The sequence below is a fragment of the Carettochelys insculpta genome, chromosome 32 (assembly GCF_033958435.1).
Source record: "Carettochelys insculpta isolate YL-2023 chromosome 32, ASM3395843v1, whole genome shotgun sequence".
Classification (NCBI taxonomy): domain Eukaryota; kingdom Metazoa; phylum Chordata; order Testudines; family Carettochelyidae; genus Carettochelys; species Carettochelys insculpta.
In genome coordinates, this window is record NC_134168.1 from 928,808 (window position 1) to 954,266 (window position 25,459).

Consider the following 25,459-nt stretch of genomic DNA (forward strand, 5'->3'; position numbering starts at 1 on the left):
ACACAAAACTAGGGGGAGAGGTAGATACTTTGGATGGTAGAGATAGGATCCAGAGTGACCTGGATAAATTGGAGAACTGGGTCAAAAGAAATCTTATGTGGTTCAACAAAGAGAAGTGTAGAGTCCCTCACTTGGGATGGAAGAATCTCAAGCATTGTTATAGGCTGGGAACCAACTGGCTAAGAAGCAGAACAGCAGAAAGGGACCTAGGGGTTATGGCGGATGAAAGGCTGGATATGAGTATACAGTGTGCCCTTGTAGCCAAGAAGGCTAATGGCATATCGGGGTACATTAGGAGAAGCATTTTGAGCAGGTCTAGAGAAGTGGTTATTTCCCTCTATTCGGCACTGGTGAGGCCACATCTGGAATATTGTGTCCAGTTTTGAGCTCCCCAGTATAAAAAGGATGTGGATTTGCTGGAGCAGGTTCAGCGGAGGGCAACAAAAATGATTAGTGGGCTGGAGCACGTGATCTATGAGCATAGTCTAAGGGATTTGGGCTTATTTAGTTTGCGGAAGAGAAGAGTGAGGGGTGATCTAATAGCAGCCTTCAACTTCCTGAAGAGGAGCTCTAAAAAGGAGGGTGAGAAACTGTCTCAGTGGTGTTAGGTGGCAGAACAAGGAGTAATGGCCTGCAGTTAAAGAGGGAGAGGTGTAGGTTAGATATTAGGAAAAAACTATTTCACCAGGTGAGTGGTGAAGCATTGGAATGCGTTGCCTAGAGAGGTGGTGGATTCTCCATCCCAAGAGGTTTTTATGTCCCGGCTTGACAAGGTTCTGGCTGGGATCATTTAATTGGGAATGATCCTATTTGAAGCAGGGGGCTGGACTAGATGACCTCCTAAGGTCTCTTCCAGCCCTAGGAGTCTATGAAATGCTGGAATATGGGGCAAATTCCCCTTCACCTCCTTTTTGGCAGGCCTGAATAGAATTAAAGGAGAGAGATTTTAATTCTTTGTGATATGTTAAAAATGAACTTCAAAATAATGGGAATAACAGGGAAATAACAGAGTTGAAATAAAAGTGAGTGATAGTAATGAAAGTATATGCCACGTCCTTGACATGTTCAACATGTGGATTTTAAAGATGTGGATTAAATAATAATGCACTACTAAGGGGGAAACTGGGAAAGGCTGGGTGAAGAGACCTGAGGTTGAAAGCAAGTCAGCTTTCCTAGAAATGGAAATGAGGGCGGTGAACCACTGGAGTGTGTTACTGACATAGGTGGTGGAATTTCCATGCCTAGAGGTTTTTAAGTCCCGGCTTGCCAAAGCCCCTGCTGGGGTTATTTAGTTGGGCTTGGTCCTGCTTTGAGCAGGGGTTTGGACTTGGATTTCAGCCCATGTAAGTGCATATGTTACAGGCATCATAGAAAGTCAGAGGCACCTCTCCTGTTGCAGCACAGATGAAGAGTAACTCCACCTACACCATGTTCCAGATGTGGCCTCTCCTGTAAGGAAAAAACGAGCATAATCACCAGCCAGACCTGTTGACAGTGCTCCCTTGTCTGATGTACATCAGCAGACCTGTGAAGGACTCAGGGTGGGAACAGTGGGCAGAGGCAGGCTGGAATTCTTGGCCCTGGGCAGAGCTATCTGAGAACGAGATCCCATAGCAGAGGTGTGCAGCTCAGGGTTAACAGGCATTGATGGAACTGGGAGGTGCTGGTGGGTGTGGGGTTGAAACAGGGGGGTTAGAGAGGTTGGGATGGAGGTATCTCAGCAGAGATCTCTGTGAGAGACCAGAGGTGGAAGCGCAGAAGGCTGTGGGGTAGATTAATAGGAGCTGATAGATTTTGGGGCCGGGATCCCAGGGCAGGGATAAACAGGGGTGCTGGGGATGTGTTAATGGGCACTGGCAGTGCTACAGGGGCGCAGGGTTTGGGTAACATGGGGACAGCGGGGCAGCTAGTGGGGACTGGTGGCTCTATGGAGTTGGGAGCCAGGGACTAGAGTAAAACATGGGCAAAGAGGACAGGATTACTGGGGCACCAGCAGAGCCATGGGATGGGGAGCCCAGGGATGGGATAACACAGGAGCAGGGGGCAGGATTAGGGGGTACTGACAGAGGTGTGTTGGCGGGATGGCACAAGGATGACCTATCACGGCTTCATATCAGGCTGTCTAAGAAACAGAGCCCCAGGCGTGAGAGCTGTATTGGAGATTGGAAGGGGACCACAGTGAGGGCGATAGGTTAGTACACAGCAGCTGACGTAAACACACAAGAGCTATACCCTGCGTTAGTCGCATCATGCCTCTATTAGCACATTAGGCTCAGAGAGCATTGAGCCCCAGTATTGCCACGGTTCTACGGCCTTTGCATTTTGACGTGAGGAAATGGGACAGCTGTTAAAATCAACACACAGAAGGGTTTTGTGAGAGCCACAGAGCGCCAGTCACTCTCACAGGCCTGGCCTGAAAAAAACCCTGGAAAGAAGGCAACACAAACAATAATTTTAGGCCTAACACCCATCCAGGAGGTAGCTTTGTACCCGAAATACATGTCGGCAGGACAGAGAGGCTGGGCTACACTGAGCAGTGAGGAGACGAAGGTAGAAAATGGTTTACATCCCGTTTCAGAAGCCGGACATGGTACTGTGTGCTTCCAGCCAGGTTGGGTATGGCAAGACGGTTTAGGGGGTGCACCTCAGAGAACGCAGCTTGTGGGGAGGGTGAATGGAACAGCCCCGCCCAAGATGGCTTCCCTGACAGTGGTGTCACATGGTACCTTAATCACATGGGTCTGTAGGAATCAAGCTAATGCGTTGCTCAGTTGGTCTCTTGAATCTATTTTGTAGGGAAGCAAAGCATGGCCAAGGCATTGACTGCCCAGCTCAGTGCCAGGCACAGGCTGAGTTGGAGGGCACGGGATGGGGGTCGGGATGGGACAGCAGGTGTCTCTGGGAGGGGATGGACATGTAGCAGCAGAGCAGGGGTTGAACGTAAGGAGTATTGGACACTGGCAGTGTCTGCAGGGAAGGAGGATCACAGAGCTGGGATTACAGAAGGCCAGTGTGTGGGGGTGAGCGGGCGCAGGAAACGCTGTGGGATAAGGCAGTGCAGGGCCATGAGGCCAGGGAGTCTAGGGAAAGGGCTGAAGTGTGTGTGTGTGTGTGTGTGTGTGTGTGTGTGTGTGTGTGTGAAATGGAAGTGCATTGTGGGTAGCGATTGTGAGTGAGGACTGAGGAGAACTAGCAGAAATCTTGCGGGGGGCAGACGAGGAAGTGTATTGTGGATAGGGGCTGTGGGTCAGGACTGAGGGACACTGGCAGAGCTGGAGGGGTGAGATGGAAGTGCATTGTGGGTAGGGATTGTGGGTCAGGACTGAGGGACACTGGCAGAACTGAGGGGGTGAGGTAGAAGTGCATTGTGTTTTGGGACTGTGGATCAGGACTGAGGGACACTAGCAGAACTGGAGGGCTGAGATAGAAGTGCATTGTTGGGGGGCTGTGGGTCAGGACTGAGGGACACTGGTAGAACTGAGGGGGTGAGACAGAAGTGCATTGTGGGTAGAGATTGTGGGTCACGACTGAGGAACACTGGCAGAACTGAGGGGTTCACATAAAGTGTATTGTGGGGGGGGGGATGGGCCATGACTGAAGGATAGTGGCAGAAATGAGGGATGAGGTAGAAGTGCATTGTGGGTAGGGGTTGTGGGTCAGGACTGCGGGACACTGGCAGAGCTGGAGGGGTGAGACAGAAGTGCATTGTGGGTTGGGCCTGTGTGTCAGGACTGTGGGACGCTTGCAGAGTTGGAGGGGTGAGATAGAAGTGCATTGTGGGGAGGGGCTGTGGGTCAGGACTGAGGGACACTGACAGAAGTGAGGGCATGAGATAGAAGTGAATTTTGGGTAGGGGCTGTGGGTAAGGTCTGAGAGACACTGGCAAAACTAAGGGGGTGAGATAGAAGTGTATTATGGGTAGATGCTGTGGGTCAGCACTGAGGGACACTGGCAGAACTAAGGGGGTGAGATGGAACTGCATTGTGGGTATGGGCTGTGGGTCAGGGCTAAGGGAGACTTGCAGAGCTGGAGGGGTGAGATAGAAGTGCATTGTGGGTAAGGGCTGTGGGTCAGGACTTAAGGACACTGGCAGAGCTGGAGGTGTGAGATAGAAGTTCATTGTGGTGGGTTGTGGGTCAGGACTGAGGGACACTGACAGATCTGAGGGGGTGAGATATAAGTGCATTGTGGGTACGAGCTGTGGGTCAGGACTGATGGACACTGGCAGAGCTGGAGGGGTGAGATGGAAGTGCATTGTAGTAGGGACTGTGGGTCAGGAGTGACGGACACTGGCAGAACTGAGGGGGTGAGATGGAAGTGTACAGTGGGTTGGGGCTGTGGGTAGCACTGAGGGACACTGGCTGAACTGTGGGGGTGAGATGGAAGTTCACTGTGGGTTGGGGCTGTGGGTCAGGACTTAATGACACTGGCATAACTGGAGGGGGTGAGATGGAAGTGAATTGTGGGTAGGGGCTGTGGGTCAGGACTGAGGGACACTGACAGAAGTGCGGGGGTGAGATGAAAGTGTATTTTGGGTAGGGCCTGTGGGTCAGGACTGCGGGATACTGGCAGAGCTGGAGGGGTGAGATAAAAGTGCATTGTTGGGGGCTGTGGGTCAGGACTGAGGGACATTGACAGATCTGATGGGGTGCGATAGATTTTTGTTGTTGGTAGGGGCTGTGGGTCAGGACTGAGGGACACTGTCAGAACTGAGGGGCTGAGATAGAAGTGCATTGTGGGTAGGGCCTGTGGGTCAGGACTGCGGGACACTGGCAGAGCTGGAGGGGTGAGATGGAAGTGAATTGTGGGTAGGGGCTGTGGGTCAGGACTGAGGGACACTGTCAGAACTGAGGGGCTGAGATAGAAGTGTATTTTGGGTAGGGCCTGTGGGTCAGGACTGCGGGACACTGGCAGAGCTGGAGGGGTGAGATGGAAGTGAATTGTGGGTAGGGGCTGTGGGTCAGGACTGAGGGACACTGTCAGAACTGAGGGGCTGAGATAGAAGTGTATTTTGGGTAGGGCCTGTGGGTCAGGACTGAGGGACACTGTCAGAACTGAGGGGCTGAGATAGAAGTGCATTGTGGGTAGGGGCTGTGGGTCAGGACTGAGGGACACTGACAGAAGTGCGGGGGTGAGATGGAAGTGTATTTTGGGTAGGGCCTGTGGGTCAGGACTGCGGGACACTGGCAGAGCTGGAGGGGTGAAATAAAAGTGCATTGTGGGGGGTTGTGGGTCAGGACTGAGGGACACTGCCAGAACTGAGGAGGTGAGATGGAAGTGCATTGTGGGTAGCGGCTGTGGGGCAGGACTTAGTGCCGCACTGGGGGTCACAGGCAGGACGGTGCAGGTTGTCAGAATTCAGGTACCCTGGCTGATCTCTGTCAGTGAGGCCTGTACTCCTGGCATTCTCCTTCACGCCCCTCAGCTGCTGCCTGGGCTGAGGGACCTCTGGTTTTCACCTCCCTTTCTCCTCCCCTGGCATTCCCTCACTGGGTGGGACCCGGGTGGAATTTGCAAATGGGGTCACCTTTCACTGGAGCTGCCTGAACTGGCCTGACCACCGTCACGCCCCACATCAGGGGCTGCCTGCCAAACCATAAAGCAAAAATCCCTCCCTTTCTGTTGTCTGACTGCCAACAATGGCTTTGACTTTTCTTTCTAATCAGTCCTCTGAGACTGCTCCCTGCAAGCTGCCTTTCCCAACTGTGTTCCCTTTCTAACCGCCTCCCACGGGCCCCATTAAAAAGATAAGAAACTTTATTTCTGCCGCCAGCCCTTAATTGCTGGAAATGTTTGAGTAATCTCCAGGCACGCCCGGGTCTCAAATCAGTGCAGCACGTCTCAGAGTGCTGATTAAGAGAGGTGAAGTTATAACATCTGCGGCTAATTGGAGAGGTCTCTTTTTAGCAGCTCTGTTGCTAACAGGGATGGTTTTAATGAACACCTAACACAGCCAGGATTTTAAAAGTTATTTTTATCCTAAAAGGGACAGACATGCAATTGACCAGCGTCCTTTTGTACTGGGCAGGTGTCCCTTCTCCTCTGTGATCAGACACAGGGAACCAGAGCTGTCTGCAGAGTCAAGCATCATTCACATGATGGACTGTTGTTAAAATCTGTCCTCCTGCCACAGCTGTCCTTAGCAAAGCACTCTGGCCCTGCCAAAAGCCTCTTATCAGCTCCAGTTCCCATCTGCTTTGACTGGGAAATTTGCTGCAGCTGGAGGTGCAAGTAACACATGTCAGTTTCCAAAACGCATGATAGATTTTTCAATTCATCTCCTAGTGCAGACTGGGCCTCTGAAAGAGTTTACTGTATAGGTAGGGAATTTGCTAACATCCACTTTGAAAGAACAAGTTGCAGCCAAAAGGAGCCTCAGCAAAACCACATTCTGGCCACATAAGGTTTCAGTCTGCAGCCTCAGAGACAACTGCTGGAAATCCAGGAAAAAATTTAAAACCCTTAAAGTCCACACAGTAAACAAGCTGTTCTTTTATATTACCAGTTAGATTCCTTCTGCCCTATTGCTACTGAGCTAAAAGCAGTTCCCACAGACTTAAACAAACCGGTTTTTGTGGGGCCGTCCTGCATTTGGTTTGCCAGGATGGCGTCTCAATTTATTTTGTCAAGTGGGCTAATTGCTCCATATTTTCAGGTGGCTGCACCCCAGCTTCCCCTGGCTGCCCCACGGTGGTGCGGCTGCCCCCCAACTTCTCCCCAGCTTGGGGAGCAGTAGCGTGCCTGTTCCCCAGCTTCCTCCAGTTCCCCCACCATGGCGTAGCTGCTCCCCAGTTTCCCCCAGCTGGGGGAGCTGGGAGCCAGAGTGGCAGTGCCCCAGCTGGTGGAATCTGGGGTGACAGCCATCACCTCCTCACTCCCAGGTCTGTCCCATTTTGGCCTTGACGACATCATTCCCCTTCTCCCATATTTGAGCGGGGGAGAGATGGTCACCCTACTGCTTACACAAGAACATAAGAATGGCCATACTGAGACAAACCAATGGCCCACCAAGACCAGCAACCTGTCTTCCCAGGGGGACCAGTGTCAGATAGTTTAGAGGACCTGCCCACAACGAGAGGGCAGACCATGGGACTGAATCCCTGACTAGCTTGTATAATGGATATTGATGACCCTGTGCGCCATGAACTCATTTTTGTGTATTCCTCTTTGCCTCTGCATTTGATAGGAAGGTATATTTTGAATATGACTATGCATAACTCAAATATACTTTTTGCAGCTCAGGCCACAAAACTTATCTCGCCAGAGCTGCTGAGCCCCTAAACGTGTACATTCTATTTGTGTGCATGAATCATTCTTGTACCTGAGGTCAGAAATACCACAGAATCAGAGAATCACAGGGCTGGAAGGGACCTCAGGAGGTCATCTAGGCCAGTCCCCTGCTTCAAGCAGGATCAACCCCCCACTAAGTCATACCAGCCAGGACCTTGTCCAGCCAGGACTTAAAAACATCAAGGGATGGAGAATCCACCACCTCTCTAGCAACGCATTCCAGTGCTTCACCACCCTCCTGGTGAAGTAGTTTTTCCTAATATCTAACCTACACCTCTCCCTCTTCAACTTCAGACCATTACTTCTTGTTCTGCCATCTGACACCACTGAGAACAGTTTCTCACCCTCCTTTTTAGAGCTCCCCTTCAGGAAGTTGAAGGCTGCTATTAAATCACCCCTCAGTCTTCTCTTCTGTAAACTAAACAAGCCCAAATCCCTCAGCCTCTCCTCATAGGTCTTGTGCTCCAGACCCTTAGTCATTTTTGTTGCCCTTCGCTGAACCTGCTCCAGCAAATCCACATGCTTTTTATACTGGGGGGCCCAAAACTGGACACAATATTCCAGATGTGGCCTCACCAGTGCTGAATGAAGAGGAATAACTACTCCTCTAGATCTGCTTGAAATGCTCCTCCTAATGCACCCCAATATGAAGCATAAACCTGCTCATCAATCCAAAATTTGTAGAGAGCCATTACTGGTACTCAGGGGCTTAATGGCCCCATGATCCAGACAATGACTTTGTTTTGTCCTATAAGCCCAAACTGTAGTTGGTCCAATAAGGAAATATGACCATGCCAGGTGGTGCTGGAATCCATCTGGATTCTGATATTTTCCCTGCTAAATGCAGGGTTGTGAGTTCAAACCTTGAGGGGGCCATTTAGGGATCTGGGGCAAATAGATTTAAAAAAAAAAATCTGTCAGGGAGTGATAAACACAGGCTTCCCACCATGGGGAAATCCTATTTAAGAAATGGGAAGCAATCAAGGTCATTTTCAGTGGCTTTGAAAACCACCCACCTAACCTAAGTGACTACTCAAGAAGCTCCCAGCCGCAGAAAAAGATCAGTTCTGACTTGAAGGAATTTATCTGGAACAAGCAGAAGGGTGAGCAATATATTTGTAACAGGTCTGTCTACACTACAGAGTTATTCCAGAACAACTTTTTTGTGGATGACACAAAACTAGGGGGAGAGGTAGATAGGTTGGAGGGTAGAGAGAGAATCCAGAGGGACCTGGATAAATTGGAGGACTGGGCCAAAAGAAATCTGATGCAGTTCAACAAGAAGAAGTGTAGAGTCCTGCACCTGGGGAGGAAGAATCCCAAACATTGTTACAGGCTGGGGACCGACTGGCTCAGCAGCAGTACGATGTAAAGTGACCTAAAGGTTATGGTGGATGAAAGGCTGGATATGAGTAAACACTGTGCCCTTGTAGCCAAGAAAGCTAATGGCATACTTGGGTGCATTAGGAGGAGCATTTCGAGCAGATCTAGGGAAGTAGTTATACCTCTTTATTTGGCACTGGTGGGGCCACATCTGGAATATTGTGTCCAGTTTTGGGCCCCCCAGTATAAAAAGCATGTGGATTTGCTGGAGCAGGTTCAGCGAAGGGCAACAAAAATGATGAAGGGTCTGGAGCACAAGACCTATGAGGAGAGGCTGAGGGATTTGGGCTTGTTTAGTTTACAGAAGAGAAAACTTAGAGGTGATTTAATAGCAGCCTTCAACTTCCTGAAGGGGAGCTCTAAAAAGGAGGGTGGGAAACTGTTCTCAGTGGTGTCAGACGGCAGAACAAGAAGTAATGGTCTGAAGTTGAAGAGGGAGAGGTGTAGGTTAGATATTAGGAAAAACTACTTCACCAGATGGGCGGTGAAGCATTGGAATGCAATGCCAAGAGAGGAGGTGGATTCTCCATCCCTTCAGGTTTTTAAGTCCCGGCTTGACAAGGTCCTGGCTGGGATGACTTAGTAGGGGTTGATCCTGCTTGAAGCAGGGGGCTGGACTAGATGGCCTCCTGAGGTCCCTTCCAGCCCTATGATTCTGTGATTCTGTGAACTTACCCCAGAGTTGTTATTCCAAAATAAGGTACTCTGGAATAACATGTCCACACTACAGAAAAGCCACAAAATAAGCAAAACGTATTCCAAAATAGAGTGTTCACACATAATAAAGCCTATTGTGGATTATGACTGCAGTCTGAAATACTATGTTTACACACCAACGTTATTTGGGAAGCCATCCACTATTTCCAAAATGATTTCAAAGGGCAGTTTGCTGAGTAGATGCAGAGTTCTTTTGGAATAATGGCCATTATTCCGAAATAAGTTCACTGTGGAGACACACCCTTAGGCTGCGTCCATGCTAGCAAGTTCTTTTGAAAGCATTCTCAAAAGAAGGGGGCGCTTTCGAAAGATCCTGTGAAGCATCAACCCGCAAAAAGCAATCTTTTGAAATAGAATTGAAAGAACACGGCGCTCCTTTTGAAAGTGCCCTTCTCACACCCGTTTCTGGAAGAGCGCCTTCTGTCAAAAGCTTCTTTCGAAAGAAAACGTGTGTAGATGCTCCACCGGCCCTTCTTTCGAAAGAGTATTCCTCATGGCACAGAATTTGTCAATCCCTGGCCCGTTCCTTCAAAAGACTGGGAGCTGTGTGGGCGCTCTCTTTCAAAAGAGCGGCTCACTCTTTTGATCCACTTTTGGGTGCGTGGACACACTCTTTCGAAAAGTATCAGAGGGGTAGCCATGTTAGTCTGGATCTGTAACAGCAACAAAGAGTCCTGGGGCACCTTATAGACTAACAGAAAAGTTTTGAGCATGAGCTTTCGTGAGCATAGACTCACTTCATCAGATGCTGGTCTTGGAAATCTGCAGGGCCAGGTATTAATAAGCCAGAGCAAGGGTGGGGACAACAAGGTTAGCTCAGTCAGCACAGGTGAGGCTTACTACCAGCAGTTGATCTGGAGGTGTGAACACCAAGGGAGGGGAAGCTGCACACACAGGAGCAGACTTAAAAGTAGCTATCCTACAGCAAAAATATTTCAGGACAAGACTCCAAAGAGAAATTGCTGGGCTACAATTCATCTGCAAATACGATGCCCTCAGCTCAGGCTTAAACAAAGACTGTGAATGGCTGGCTAAATACAAAGGCAGCTTCCCCTCCCTTGGTGTTCACACCTCCAGATCAGCTGCTGGTAGTAAGCCTCACCCTTGCTGATTGAGATAACCTTGTTATCCCCCCCTTGCTCTGGCTTATTCATACCTGGCCCTGCAGATTTCCAAGACCAGCATCTGATAAAGTGAGTCTGCTCACGAAAGCTCATGCTCAAAACTTTTCTGTTAGTGTATAAGGTGCCACAGGACCCCTCATTGCTGTTACTCTTTCAAAAGAGGCTCTTTCAAAAGATCTCCTAGTGTAGATATGTTTGGCTTAACTGGCATGTTTTGCCCATTTTTACTTGGTAAATTGTTCTGATCCATCTTTCACTTGCAGTCACTTCAGTCCCACTTTTTATACTTTATAAAAGACTTTTCTTTCTGAACAAACCCAGTATAAATAATTGTTACTGGGAGAGGGGCACAGCTGTGCATATCTCTTTTTTATTGACAAATGCAGCAAACAGCTTTCTCTGTAAAAAAACAAAAATGAAGCCTTATGGCACTTTAACAAGATTTATTAGCTGATGAGCTTTCGTGGGACAGAATTTTCCAGCTCTGAAGAAGTGGGTCTGTCCCATGAAAGCTCATCATCTAATAAATCATTTTCTCTAGTACAACAGGACTGCTGCTTTGTTTTGTGAAGATACAGACTAGCACAGCTACACCTCTGAGGTTTCTCTGTGTAAAACTTTCCCACTGATTTACTCCAACTCTTTGCCTTGGCTGAGGAAACCAGAGTCTCTGGCCCAGTGGGTATGATTCACATGTCAGGTGATAACCTCAAGGGGACCTCTGTGATCCAACCTGTCAAATGGGTCTAATTCTTTTTCGCAATCCATTTTTCCTGAGGGCTTTCACAATATCCCCAGCAATGAATTCCACAGGTTGGCTGTGTTTTGTGAAAACAAAAACAAAAACACATCCCATAGAACTGGAAGGGACCTTTGGAGGCCATCAAGTCCTGTCCCCTGCCCTCTTGGCAGGACCAAGCACCATCCCTGACTGATTTTTCTTTCATCTATTTTGCCCCAGACTCCTAAATGGCCTCCTCAAGGATGGAACTCACAACCCTGGGTTTAGCAGGTCAGTACTCAAAACACTGAGCTAACCCTCCTGTACCCGCACTGCTGCCCTGAGCCCCACCACACCTCCCAACCCCCTTCCCTGATTCCTGCTTCCCCCACAATCTGGTGCCACCCCCTGCCCCTCAGACAGCAGCTAGAATGGATAGGGGGTGGCTTACCAAGTTTGTTGGCCAGTGGCCATGTGAAGCTCTGTCCCCAGCTGGCCACTGTTCTGGTGGTGTGTCTTCCCCCCCAGTGGCCACTGTGCAGTATAGCATCCCTCCTCTCTCTCCACTGCCTAACCATGATCTGGAAAACATTCCCATTCCAGGCACTTCCTGTTCTCCAGCCACAACCGAACCCTGACCTTGCTTTAAGTTAGGGTAAGAGGAGACGCAGGACAAATTTGTTCTCCCTGCCACTTACCATTTAGGTGGAGTTCTTGGCCAAATGCATGTGCAGACAGACAGACTTACAGCAGATAGATGCACAAACTCTGTCAAATATAACTAGCGAAAACTGCTTCACTAGGGTAATGTCTATGCTGTAGAGCCATTTTGGGAGACTGTGATATCCCACAATAGCTACTCCGCATCTTTGAACTGCTCCCATTGTTTTGAAATATCGTTTTGAAATAACCAGAGCAGGACTTCGGCATCCCTCTACATCTCGTTGCAGGAGGAGCAAGAGAGGCCTCAAAATAGTGCAGTATTTTGACATTTGGCACCGTGTAGAGGGCACCAAATCGTGAAACAGCCTATTTTGAAAGGGACTCGAAAAAGGATACACCAAGTGCATTGTGCAAATTGTGTATCTGATTTTGGCTGTGTCAACACAAGCACTGCACTTTCGAAAGAGGCATGCAAATGAGGAAACTGAAAATGCAAATGAGGTGCAGATTTACATATCCGACACCTCATTTGCAAATTCTCCTTCCAAACCAGCTTCGTTCGAAAGAAAAAAAAGCAGTGTAGGTGCGTCTGTTTTGAAAACAGGGTTTACCTTCTGAAGATCCGCATCTCCACTGCTGTTTCTTTCAAGATCAACTCTTTCAAAAGGAGAATACGAAAATGAGGCTCCGGATATGTAAATCTGCACCTAATTTGCATTTTCAATTTCCTCATTTGCTTGACTCTTTCAAAACCACAGTGATCGTACAGGCACAACCTTTAAATTTAGGGTGCTATGTAAAAGTAGACTAGGAGGGGGGTTGAAGCTCTGGAATGGGTCAGCTAGGGAGGCGGTAGACTCTTCTTCCCAAGAGGTCTTTAAGTGCTGGCTTGACAGAGCCCTGCATGGGATGATTTAGATGGGGCTTGTTTTGCTTTTGATGGAGTTTGGACTCAATGGCCTCCTGAGGTCTCTTTCAACCCTATGATTCTAGGGTACCATGTATAGATCTAGAATTAGGGATGTAAAGAGACCGTTAGGTTGAAAAGAGAATGCTTTTCTTAATAAATAACTAGGTCAATAGGCTAACAAGGTCAACTGTCTGAGCCAGTTGAGGTAAGTAGGAGAATACCCTGAGAACCTTTTACTACTAACTGAAATAAAGGTCAGGAAATGTAAACGTGAAGTAAGGAATATTTCAAGTGAGGACAGCGAACGGACAGAACATGCTACTCAGGTTCCTGTGGAGTAATGAAGCCAAGCCAAAAATGTTTCACATAATGTGGAGTAAATGCCACAAGCTGGTCTGCCCATGAAAAGAACAGCAAGGGGAACAATTGTCAGGTCTCCAACCTGAGGCTCTTTAAATCACCACTGGAGCACTGTGTCGTAGAGGTAGGCCTTCCCCGGCTCAGAAACTAAGCCAAGGCCGAAGCCCATGCGTGCTATGTGCTGTGTGAGAAGCGAGTCTCCTGACCGAGGTGAGCAAGAATTTTCAATGCTTGCAATTCTGAGAGAATAGGAACTACCAGATAACTTAAAAGGGCCAAATGCTTTGTTTCCTCTTCTTCCTCGCAAAATTCTGTGTCAAGACACTGCCTCTGTAAAGGTATATAAGCCCTGACATTTGAGCCAGGGAGGCTGGGCTCGTATTGTCAAGGGCAGACTATCTGTCGCTCTGTGTCCCCCGCTCCATAGCTGTGGGAATAAAGACTGCTTCTATCCGACCTGAACCCTCAAATTAGAGCGTGTTGTATTCCACGACAACGTTTACACAGAATCTTGTACACAGTAAAAAAGAGCTCGATAAATGTTTGGAGGTTTGGTCCATAGATGGCTGTTAGCAAGGGGTAAGGTATGGTGCCTAGCCTTTTGTCGAAGGCGGGAGACGGATGTCAGGAGACAAATCACTTGATTGTTGTCTTCGGTTCACCTCCTCTGGGGCACCTGGTATTGGCTACTGTCAGCAGACAGGATACTGGGCTAGATGGACCTTTGGTCTGACCCAGTATGGCCGTTCTTATGTTCTTATGAATGTAAGTGTGTCTGTGAAGAGCTGATGATTTCCTTTTTCAGTTTGTACTGGTCTATATGTGTATACATCGGTCTCTGAAGTGAGGAGAATTAGCTACAAACTTGTATTTCAAATGTTTGCCACTGGGGGAGCTCAACAAGAGGCGTGGCCAGCCTTCAGCGAGAAAATTGTTCGTCAAGTACATAGAAACACTTGGTTGAGAATGTATCTCAGGGGATGGCAATGCACATCTGATGAGCTTGCTTGTGAATCTTCACACCACCGTGGGAACACTACCTGCTGCGTAAGAAGGACCGAGTCACTCATGGATTGGGGACTTTCTAATTTGACAGACTCCATCTTGGGGCATACTTTTACATAGCGGCCATGTCGACACAAGAGGCTTTTTCCAGCGCAACTGGGCTTTTGTCAGAAAAACCCACAGAGTGTCTGCACACAAAATGTTCTTTGTCAACAGTTTGTTGACAACACCCACTGTATCTGCCGGCAGTGTTACATCTCTTCCAGTTCAGGTATAACGTTTCTATTGAGAATGTTCTGTTGAGAAAACAACTGGGTCCCCTTTCGACAACAGACAGGGCATCTGGATCCCAGGCTGTCCTGTTTGCAGAGCTTCTGGTTGGCTGTTCTGTCACAAAAGGGCCGGGCACTCTAGGGGGTCTCTGGCAGAGCAGCTTTCTCTTTCCATCCACCTTTATGTGCATACACAATTGCTCAACAGAGGACCTGGTGGGACATCTCTTCTGGCAGTGACTTCTGTCAACAGATGCTTCTTGTGTAGATGTGGCCAAAAGGAACAACGGGAGTCCCTTCATGTGGGAACAAAAACAAGCCTGGGAGAGGGGCTCTTACATTTGTTTTCAATCCAGCTCCTCACCTCCTAATCATCTTTACTGTGAACTGAAGCCTGAGAGACCTGCAGACCCATCCTACCAGGGGATGTTTTCCAGAGATTTTCTATGAGACTGTGTCTACATTAGAGGCTTTTGCCTACAAAAACCTGTGGAGCATCCAGATTCCCAGGTGTTCTGTCCATAGTCAATCAACAAAACACGGCTCTTTTGTCAACAGCCATATCCTGCTCCTTACGAGGCATAATGTCTCTTTCGACAGAGACTTCTTGACAGAAAGCCAGTCTGGGCACCCTGGGGGAGGTCTTCCGTCAACAGGCAGGGCTTCTGGGACACTGGGCTACCTTGTCTGCTGTGCTTAGTTTGCCGTTTTGCCGATAGAGTGGCTGTGATCTGTAGACAAAAGTTTTGTCGGAAGATATCTTCCAACAAAAACGTCTGTCGACAAATCACTGTACTCCAGAAATAGACCAAGACAGTACATCGTTCCATCTCTGCTGCAAACCTGTGCCAAGTACTTCGCAGCTGGTATGTATTTTTGATTCCTTTGACGCTTTTCTTTCTTTCTTTCTTTCTGAATACTGGACATTTTATCAGAATCTGACACATTCTACCCAAAATGTTTTTCGGAAGTGAATATTTTTAAGGATACGCTGGATGTCAACGCTTAGAGAAAAAGACATCTTTTGAAAAAAGGATTTTGGGAATTTGTTTGTGCAAAATTAAACTAAGAAAGAAAACTTTTATTTATGGGTTTTATGTATTTTCTGTGAAAATAAAGGACCTTTTTCACCTAGCTGTGAGGTCTTTGCAGTGAGAAAAACCAGTGACAACAGCATATGATACAAATAAGATATTAATGTATCACAAGGGGGACACTGAGAAACACGTTGGGAGAGGTGTTCAGCCCATGAATTCCAACAACCAAGGCAAGAACAAGAGAGTATGTGCTACCCATTTACATTTCCCATGGGGGAAATTAACTCTTGAAAATTGCTGATGCTTTGCCGAGAAACTGAAAATGGACATCTTAATCATTTTAAAGCTTTTCAGCAAAGAAAAAACCAAGTTTTGAAGGCTTGAAAATGTTAAACCCAGCATTGCTGAAAGACGATGGAACAATGAACTGACCAAAACAGAGAAATCTTTGGCAACTGGAATAACAAGGTCTTGCGCGCGCGCACACACACACACACACACACACACACACACACACACACACACGCACTCTTATTCCCTGAAAAGCATGTAGAAACCAGGAGTTGTGACCCCCACTCCTTTACTCTACCCACTAGACCTTACGCCTCTCCCAGACACACACAAAGAGCACTGGATCCTAAATCAGTGTTCTATACAATTGAAGGTAACGCCTCCCCTTCAACAGCTTAATTTCTGCCCATAGCTTTTTGGAGTGCTCCTTTCACGTCTTTGTTCCTCAGGCTGTAGATGATGGGGTTGAGCATGGGGATGACAATACCATAGAGCACAGGCAGGGCCCGGTCCTGCTCCTGTGAGTAGGAGGACTTGGGGCGGAGGTAGTTGAAAAGGATGGTGCCGAAGTACAGGCTGACCACAGTCAGGTGGGAAGCGCAGGTGGAGAAGGCCTTGTGGCGCCCGGCCCTGGTGCGGATCCTAAGAATGGCCAGCACAATGTATACGTAGGACACCAGAGTGCCTAGCAAAGAGCCCATGACAAGGCCACCACCCAAGATAAAGGTGACAACCTGGTTGACCTGGGTGTCAGAGCAGGAGAGCTGGAAGAGTGGTGGGACATCACAGAAGAAGTGGTGGAGGACGTTATCCTGGCAGAAGGACAGGATGGACATCAGGGAGGCGTGCACGGCTGAGTTGGCCAAGCCCATGGCCCAGGCAGTGGCTGCCAGCAGGGCGCATGCCCGCTGGCTCATGAGCAGGCCGTAGTGCAGTGGGTGGCAGATGGCCGCGTAGCGGTCGTAGGCCATCACCCCCAGCAGCAGGCACTCGACGCCCCCGAAGGCGATGAAGAAGAACATCTGGCAGAGGCAGCCGGCCCACGAGATGGACATGTCCTGGGACAGGTAATTCGCCAGCATCTTGGGCACGGTGGAGCTGGTGTAGCCGATGTCCACCATGGAGAGATTGCCCAGGAAGAAATACATTGGCGTGTGGAGCCTGGAATCCAGGCTGGCCAGCACAATGATGAGCATGTTACCCACCAGGGCCACCAGGTAGATGGATGTAAAGACACCAAAGAGGATCAGCTGCTCTGCTGGATGGCTGGAGAGGCCTAGGAGGATGAATTTGGTCACTGAGGTGCCATTCTCCATCCCTGTGGGCTCCAGGAGGTCCATTCCCTGAAGGCAGAGGAAGGGACATGCTGTGAGAATTGGAGTGAGCCATTTATGCTTATTAGGAGCTTATCTGTAAAAAAGTATGTGAAAGCTAAAAAAGATACTGCAATGACCTACAATCGCAAATGCTGATGGGAAAAGGTATGAACAAGAGGCAGAGACTGAGTTAGTCCAGCATAGAATGTCTCCTGGTGGACCTCAAGGACCATGTTAAGATTATCCCAGTTAAACAAGAAAAGCATTGGGTTGGAAATGGATGACGTGTTAGAAAGTGGGTGGACCAAATTATGAGGAAATGGGCTATTCCCACCATTGGTTCCTTTCTGGCTCTTTTAGGCTATGCCTAGATTGCAGGGATTTATCAACAGAAGTTTTTGTCGGAAGATGGTTTCTGACAAACTTGTCAACAGATTGTGGCCAAACTGTAAAGCAGATCGCAAGAGTGATCCAGTGTGTCAACAGAGAGCAGCCGACCTCGACTGCTCTCTCAACAAAATGGCCAACCAGAAGCACAGAAGACAGGGCTGCCCGGTGTCCCAGAAGCCCTGTCTGAGAAGAGAGGGCCTCCCAGAATGTCCAGACTGCCTTTCTGTTGAGAGATCTCTGTCAACAGAGGCACTAGTCATTGTAGGGAGCAGGATAAGGCTGTCAACAAAAGTGCTACATTCCGTCAATTTACGTCAAAAGAATGCCTTGGGAATCTGGATGCTCCATGGGTTCTGTTGACAACACCCTCTAGTGTAGACTTAACCTTAAAGAATAGATGTGCTCAAGCAAAAATGAGGAAGAACAGACAGGGTCTGCTGGAGTGAGGTTCACTCAACCTGGCCACCACTCAAAGCATCTTGGTAGGTCTCACGCCTCTGTCATTCTGATTCAGGGCAGCTGTGACCATGACAGAGAGAGAGATGCAAGGTAACAACCCCATCTCTAACAGCTGGAGTTGAATACAATCTACTACCTGAGGTGGAACGAAATTGATTAGATGCTGGCAATGGAAAAATTTCACTTTTCCCCTACAGGACAATTATTATCATCATTCATACCATATAAGAGGCAGCCAGACAAGGACAGTGTTGCATCTGAAACTCTCTCCAAAAACAAGAGAGGTAGTTGCAATTAAAGAGCTGTTTAATAGTTTTCTTTCCAAACGCTTTAACTTTTTCTCCTGTACTGTGTGGGTCCTAGGACATTGACAAGACATGGTGGATGAAATGACACTTTTTATTTGGGCCAACTTCAGTTGCTGAGAATGAGACAAGCTTTCAAATCATGCATAACTCTCTCTCTCTCTCTGCATTTTTCAGTCTTTTTTCTTCCTTTTCAGTACAGGTTGAACTGCTTTTGTCTGACAGCCTCAGGACCTGAGTAAATTGTCTCTCCAGCAGGGACCCAGACATGCAAAACGGCTGTGATTTATGGGTTGTGGGTCTGTTTTGGTGCAGCAGATATTAGGGGGGCTACAGGACCAGCTGGGATAAGTGAGCTGGATGGGCCAATGAGGCAGTTGTAGGGTAGAAGAGACAGGGGAGCAGAAAGCAGGCTAGATAGACAAGGGTTTGATCCAGAGTAGTAGAGAACTAGGAATACCAGTCTAGATGGATTGAGGATCTGTAGCCAGACAAAGTCTCCCCCTTACAAGCCAGCTTGCTCGCTGCCCCCCCCCCCACTGAGGAGCACACAGGGCACGGAAACGGCTGCTGACAGCACAGTCTTTGATGCCCTCATTGAGGCCCAGATATTCTAGCTTATCGTGACCCTGAGAAGCAGAAAGTACAGATAGCAGGCTAACAGGCCAAACTATCAACACGAGAGGGGGGGGATCCTCAAGAAATCACCCCAGCTGGCATTGATCGATATGATGCACACACACAACCACCCCAGAAGGGGAAGTCCCCCGCCCACACAAAAAGAATGTCCTGTATTCCTAAATTGCTTATCTCCTGTCTTACAAGTGCAAATTAAGTAAGAAATGCCCTTGTAACAAACTTGCGTCACAAAGACAGACCAGTATGATCTGCCACCATAGATAAGAAAGAGAATACGTAACCCAAAGGGGTATATAAGGTGGGTCCAGCAGAACTCTAACTTTGAGTGCATCTCCACCAACTACCTGCTGGTCGGGTCAGGTGATTGCCTCCCGAGGTCCACAACTGGGGACACCCAACCTTGTATTCGTCTTTCCGCGGAATTGAGTGACCGATCCGGCTTGGCTGCGCTGGTATCGAGAGACGCAGAGAGGGTAAGATACACCCATGCTAGGTCTCCGACTTTTTTGTGCACAGCTAAAGAATTAGAGCTCTGTAACTAGACGTCGTTGTGTCAAGATATCATTGTGTTAGATGGTAACAGATATCTTTGTATTGGATTGTAACGTAACTTGTTAACACCTGTACTTTGCTAGCATATAAGAAGTAAACAATAGCCTTTTGTAACCACACGCTTATAACTGTAGCTTAATAAACTTGTAACTAGTTAAGCTCTGAGCCTGACCCTGCTGTTAACCCTTTTGTCACTGCAACACAGCCGGCACGACAAAAAGAACTTTAACCGTTTGGTTACTACAGCCTGGCCGTGGGTGAGAGTGCTAGGAGCTGCCTGCTCTAACAGTAAAAAAACTGGGTTGCTTAGGACCCAGGGGAGTACCTCACAGCGCATTACCTGGCCACCGGCTAACAGGATCCTGTCCAGCCAGTGTGGTCCTGTGGAAGGAGATTCAAACCGCAGTTGCTCAGCCCATTCGTCGAAGAAATTACCTTCATCAGCTTGCCCACTTTCCTCTCTCTGTTAGGAACTCTGTGGCTGTCCTGTCCTGATGACAGCTTTGGGAAGCAAGTATCTCCCCGCCTCTGTGTCCCCCACACCTCCAACCTCAGCTCTCTGCCCAGCAGCGAGGAAAAGCCTATCTGGGCAGACCCTGGTCTCTGAAGTTATGGCCGAGCCATCTCCCAAGAGAATCCTTGTTGACAATTGGTAAACATTGTCTCAGGTCAGTCCCAGGGGCCTCAATTTGACTCTGACACCTGCAACCTTGATCAGGGAAAGTTAAAGCCAATCTGAAATCAAAACAAGAGCCGAGCCCAAACAAACTGCAAGGTTCTATTCCCCAGTTCCCTATTTATCCAGTATCAACAACCTCTTTTGATATGTGCTGTTGATACTGGGCCATTTCTACCTTGCTGAATAAACCTTGTCAGCTCTGGCCCTCCCTTTTACTGGGACCCCACTCTTTAAATACCGCTCTGAAACCACCCCCCTCCAACTCATGCATCTGATGAAGCGGGTCTCTGCCCACGAAAGCTTATGCCCCAAAATATCTGTTTGTCTATAAGGTGCCACAAGTCTTCTTGTTGTTCTCAATGTAAAAGCTTACTCTTCTGCTTTAACTTTCATTTCCAAGGAGGTTATTGAATATATGGAGATTTTCAGTGGTTTACATGTTCAGATGTTAAACCACTGAGCTGCCACTTCTCCCTTCTTATCATGGGCTAGGATATTTATGCCCGCCTCTGTAATTTCCACTCTATGCGTTTGATGAAGTGGGCATCTACCCTCGAAAGCTTAAGCCTTGAACAACTTATTATGTGCTTACATTATATCATCCAGTCTTCGCTGGTCTATATATTTCATGCTTAGTAGCACCAGTTCATCCTTAGTGTCTCCTGCACTATGCATGGTCTCAGCCAACACATTACTTATATTTCTTGTACTTTCTTCAGGTGCTGTTTTACTCATGTTGGGTCTGGGAGTTGTAGTGGACGAGAAGATGGACATGAGTCAACAGTGTGTCGTTGTAGCCAAGAAGGCTAATGGCATATTAGGGTGCATCAAGAGGAGCGTTGCCAGTAGATCCAGAGAAGTGATTATTCCTCTTTATTTGGCTTTGGTGAGGCCACAGCTGGAGTACTGTGTCCAGTTCTGGGCCCCCAATTATAGGAAGGATGTGGACATACTGGAGAGCGTCCAGCGGAGGACGATCAAAATAATTAGGGGACTGGAGCATATGACCTATGAGGAAACGTTGAGGGAATTGGGACTGTTTAGTCTGTAGAAGAGAAGACTGAGGGGGGGACTTGATAACAGCCTTCAACTTACTGAAGGGAGGTTGCAAAGAGGCTGGAGAGAGGCTGTTCACAGTGGTCATGGATGGCAAAACACAGAACAATGGTCTCAAGTTGCGGTTGGGAAGGTCCAGGTTGAACACTAGGAAAAGCTTTTTCACTAGGAGGGTGGTGAAGCATTGGAATGGTCTCTCCAGGGAAGTAATGGAGTCTCCATCCCTAGAGGTGTTTAAGTCTCGCCTCGACAAAGCCCTGGCTGGGCAGATCTGATGGGTTTGGTCCTGCCTTGGGCAGGGGGCTTTTTTTAGGTCTCTTCCAGCTCTATTGTTCTATGAGGCTATGATTCTATGGGCCTCAATATTCCTTCCATTTTGAGCTTCTCGTTATCCTGTGTCCCTGCTCCCACCAAAATTTTTCCATGCAGTTCTACATCACTGATATCTCTTTCAGGCTTTCAATCTCCATGTGCATAAATTCTCATCTTTGGAATAACATTTTCAGTTGTCCAGAGAGTCTGTGCTTGGCCATTTCTTTATGTTTAATCACTATGCATTGGGCCAGGCCATGAACCCAGCTTTCTATCCATCTTACAGTCCACATACTTGTTTAAATTATGGGCATAAACGTTGCAGGCGACTGTATCAAAAGTCAAAGTAAATCACATCCACTGACTTCCCCATGTCCACAGAACCAGTTGCCTCATCACAGAAGCTAAGCAGATTGGCTACCCAATGGGTTCCCTCAGTACCCTTGGATGCATTAAATCTGGACCCAGAGATTTTTGTGCAAACACACGGTGGAACAGCAGCTAGCAAATAATGTGAAAGGAAACAAGAAGGGTTTCTACAGGCATGTTAACAATAAGAGGGTTATCAGGGAGAGTGTGGGACCATTTCTGGATGAGGCAGGTAACCTAGTAACAGATGATGTGGGAAAGGCTGAAGTACTCAATGCTTTTTTCACCTCAGTTTTCATAATCAAAGTCAGGTCCCAGACTATGGCACTAGGCAGTGCAGTATGGGAAGGATATGGGCAGCCCTCACTGGGAAAGAACAGGTTAAGAGCTATTTTAAAAAGCTAGACACACACAAATCCATGGGTCCAGATTTAAAGCTTCCAAGGATACTGAGGCAGATATCATTGCAGAGTTTTTGGTTATTATCTTTGAAAGATGTCTGTGGAGGTTTTGGATTCACTGTGTCCTGCCATTAGAAGCCTCCTGCTTGTTCATATATCTTTATTGGGTAAAGGCAATGTTAAAATATCCAAGTTTTTATCAACAGTTATATAAATATAGATATAGGGACAAATCTATCTATCTATCTATCTATCTATCCCCATTCACCATATCTATCTATCTATCTATCTATAGATATAGATATAGATATAGATATAGATATAGATATAGGGACAAATACATTATGCAGCACCCAGCAGAGAGTAACCAAAATGTTGAGGGGCTGGAGCACATGTCCTATGAGGAGAGGCTGAGGGATCTGGGCTTATTTAGTTTGCAGAAGAGAAGAATAAGGGGCGATCTGATAGCAAACTTCAACTTTATGAAAGTGAACACCAACAGAGAGAAGTGGGCCTGTCCCACAAAAGCTCATCATCTGATAAATCATTGGTAGTTTTTACAGTGCCGCATTACTGCTGTTTTGTTTTATGAAAGAGAATTCTAAAGAGGACGGAGAGAGGCTGTTCTCAGGGTGATGGATGGCAGGAAAAGGAGCAATGGTCTGAAGTCACAGAGGGAGAGGTGTTTGATAATAGGAAAATCTACTCAACAGGATAGTGGTGAAGCACTGGAAAGTGTTACCCGGGGAGGTGGTGGAATCTTCATCCCTAGAGGTTTTTTAAGTCTGGGCTTGACATGGTCATGGCTGGGAAGATTTAGTTGGGGCTGGTCCTGCTTTGAGCAGGGGGCTGGACTCAATGACCTCCTGAGGTCTCTTCCAGCCCCTAGTAGTCCATGTGTCTAAGTTTTCTGACTGTTCATATAGGCCATTTCTACACGTCACTTTCTCTGAAAGTGGCATGCTAATAAATGGCCAGAAATATGCTAATGAGTCTTGGATGCAAATTTCCCACACCTCATTAGCATAAGGTCATATGATTTGGAGTCCGGAAGACACTCTTCTGGACTCCAAAACAATGTATAGAAACGTATATACATAGAGATAGAATGTATAGAAATGTATAGGCCCTTGGGGGGGTCTTCCTGGAGGAAGTCCTCCTTCCAGAGGCCCCTTCTTCCCACAATTTTTTCTCCTACTTTTCAAAAAAGCCCTTCTTCTGGAAGACCCTGCCGGGGGTCACACTTCTCCATGTCTTCTGGACTCCAAATCATGTGACCTTATGCTAATGAGGCATGGGGAATTTGCATCCGAGCCTCATTAGCCTATATTGGGCCATTTATTAGCATGCCACTTTCGGAGAAAGTGGCCTGAGTAGAAATGGCAATGCTGATTAAAACATCTGCATCTTTATTAATAGTGATAGCAATGTAGACATAGGGAGAGATATATAAGATGGAACTTTAAGAGTTTTGGCCAACATTTTTAAAGCTGACAAGTCCAGTTTGAATGCCCAGGAATAAGAAATGAGCCCTCAAAAACTGATAATCATGGATCAGCTCCAAAGGCATTGGGGGATACGGGGAAAACTCTCAGTCACTCACGACAAGGGTTTTTATCTCAGGACCCACACAGGGCGAAGGCAAGAGTTATTTCTCTGTCTCTGATAGAAGCTGGGATCCCTGTCTTTCCAGCCCACCCTCTCAACAAGCACTTGCAGAACACAGCCACGTTTTACAATGCAGCAATCTGCCGCCACCTTTCATAGGATCATAGAATCATCTCAGGAGGCCATCTAGTCCTGCCCCCTGCTTAAAGCAGTTAAACTCCAACTAAATCATCCCAGCCAGGACTATGTCAAGCCAGGACTTAAAAACCTCTAGTGATGGAGATTCCACCTCCTCTTTAGGTAACACATTCCAGTGCTTCACCACCCTCCTGGGGAAATTCTTTTTCCTAATATCCAAGCTACACCTCTCCCTGCCCAGCATATTTCCCCACCCAGTTGGTGAAGGAGACCCATGCTCTTCCAGCAAAGCTTGGAAGGATGGTTGTAAGTCAGGCCATTGGGTCTCAAAGGACAGATATTAACATGAGCATAGAAAGGTTGTGTGCCTCATTCCCTTGGGTTCTTTTATGATTGCCAGCCAAGTTCAAGAAGTGTTTTTGCAACTGTGTTCATGTGGCAGCTTAGGGCCTGGATTTGAAGATCCAAGTCCAGAAACGACAATGATGTGGGAGTTTTACCCATGTTTTTTTTTTCCAACTTGGAAGCATTTAGTTCTCCTCCTGTGATATGGAATGGACATTGCTTCTTATTCCTATTTTACTAGCAAAGTAGGTCTACTGCTCTAACACCTCAGATCAGTGTCGGCAACCCCCATCTTTCCAGTGGCACAAGGTGGGAGTTCAACCAGCTCCCACTGTGGGTCTGTGGGGCTCCCCCCCAGGGTCTCCACAGCTGCAGGGCTGTCAGTGAGGCTTTCTGCTCCCAGCTGGCTCCCTGCTATGAGGTCCCCCATTCCCATCCCCCAGGATCCTTCTCGCAGTCTGCGCCTGTGCCAAGAGCGTGGACCTCTCAGGAGTGGTCGTGTTGTGGTGGTGGCAGCTGCTGTAGCAATGAGCTGTGCATGGAGCCTCCTCTGGGCACAGATGGTAAAGGCGACCATCCACCTCCTCCTCACTTTGCATGCCTTACTCCAAGTGGCCCCAGCTGGGTGCTGGAATGAGCTTCCTCTGAGCTCGGGGCCTGGATGCTATCCTTGACTCTGGGAAGCATCTTCCACTCCTACATCTTTCAGAATAGGCCATTGGTGGATGGATTGGATATACCTCAGAAAACCAACCACCAACATCAAAAGGCAAGCCTGAAGTTGGAACCCAGAAGGAGAAAGGAAAAAAAGGAGAAATCACCAGTCAGGAAAGATATACATTTCTGTGCTGGGGAATAACAACAAGATACAGCAGGGAGTGATGTAGGATCCAACTGTTCAGGGAGGAATACTCACCTTAAGATGCTCAGGTTATGTATAAATTTACAGGTTGCAGCGACTGATCTTACGGAGGTCGATTTTGGCACGTCTGAAAATGCGGCAAAATCGATCTCCCTGGGCTTCGCTGTTGACCCTGATACTCCATGCTATTGTGGGGAGTAAGGAACATCCGTGCGAGCCTGAAAAGCCCTGATCTATATCAGAGAACAAAGTTGA

At 47.8% G+C, this 25,459-nt stretch overlaps 1 protein-coding gene across 1 annotated transcript; it reads right to left on the bottom strand.

Moving 5' to 3' along the window:
* Positions 1–15,017: 15,017 nt before the first annotated feature.
* Positions 15,018–17,089, bottom strand: LOC142004764 (olfactory receptor 5AP2-like). Its single transcript, XM_074982447.1, has 2 exons — positions 16,177–17,089; positions 15,018–15,043 (listed from the first exon to the last, which is right to left on the bottom strand). The coding sequence occupies exons 1-2, from the start codon at positions 17,087–17,089 to the stop codon at positions 15,018–15,020; spliced, it is 939 nt and encodes a 312-aa protein (XP_074838548.1).
* Positions 17,090–25,459: the final 8,370 nt, after the last annotated feature.

Bases quoted from the DNA above. Each gene is read 5' to 3' on its own strand.
- LOC142004764 (XM_074982447.1), bottom strand. From the start codon at position 17,089: ATGGAGAATGGCACCTCAGTGACCAAATTCATCCTCCTAGGCCTCTCC. The intron at 15,044-16,176 runs GAAATTAAGCTG...CAAGAAGTCTCT, and splicing joins ACTCCAAAAAGCTATGGGCA to GTCGAAAGAGACATTATGCC.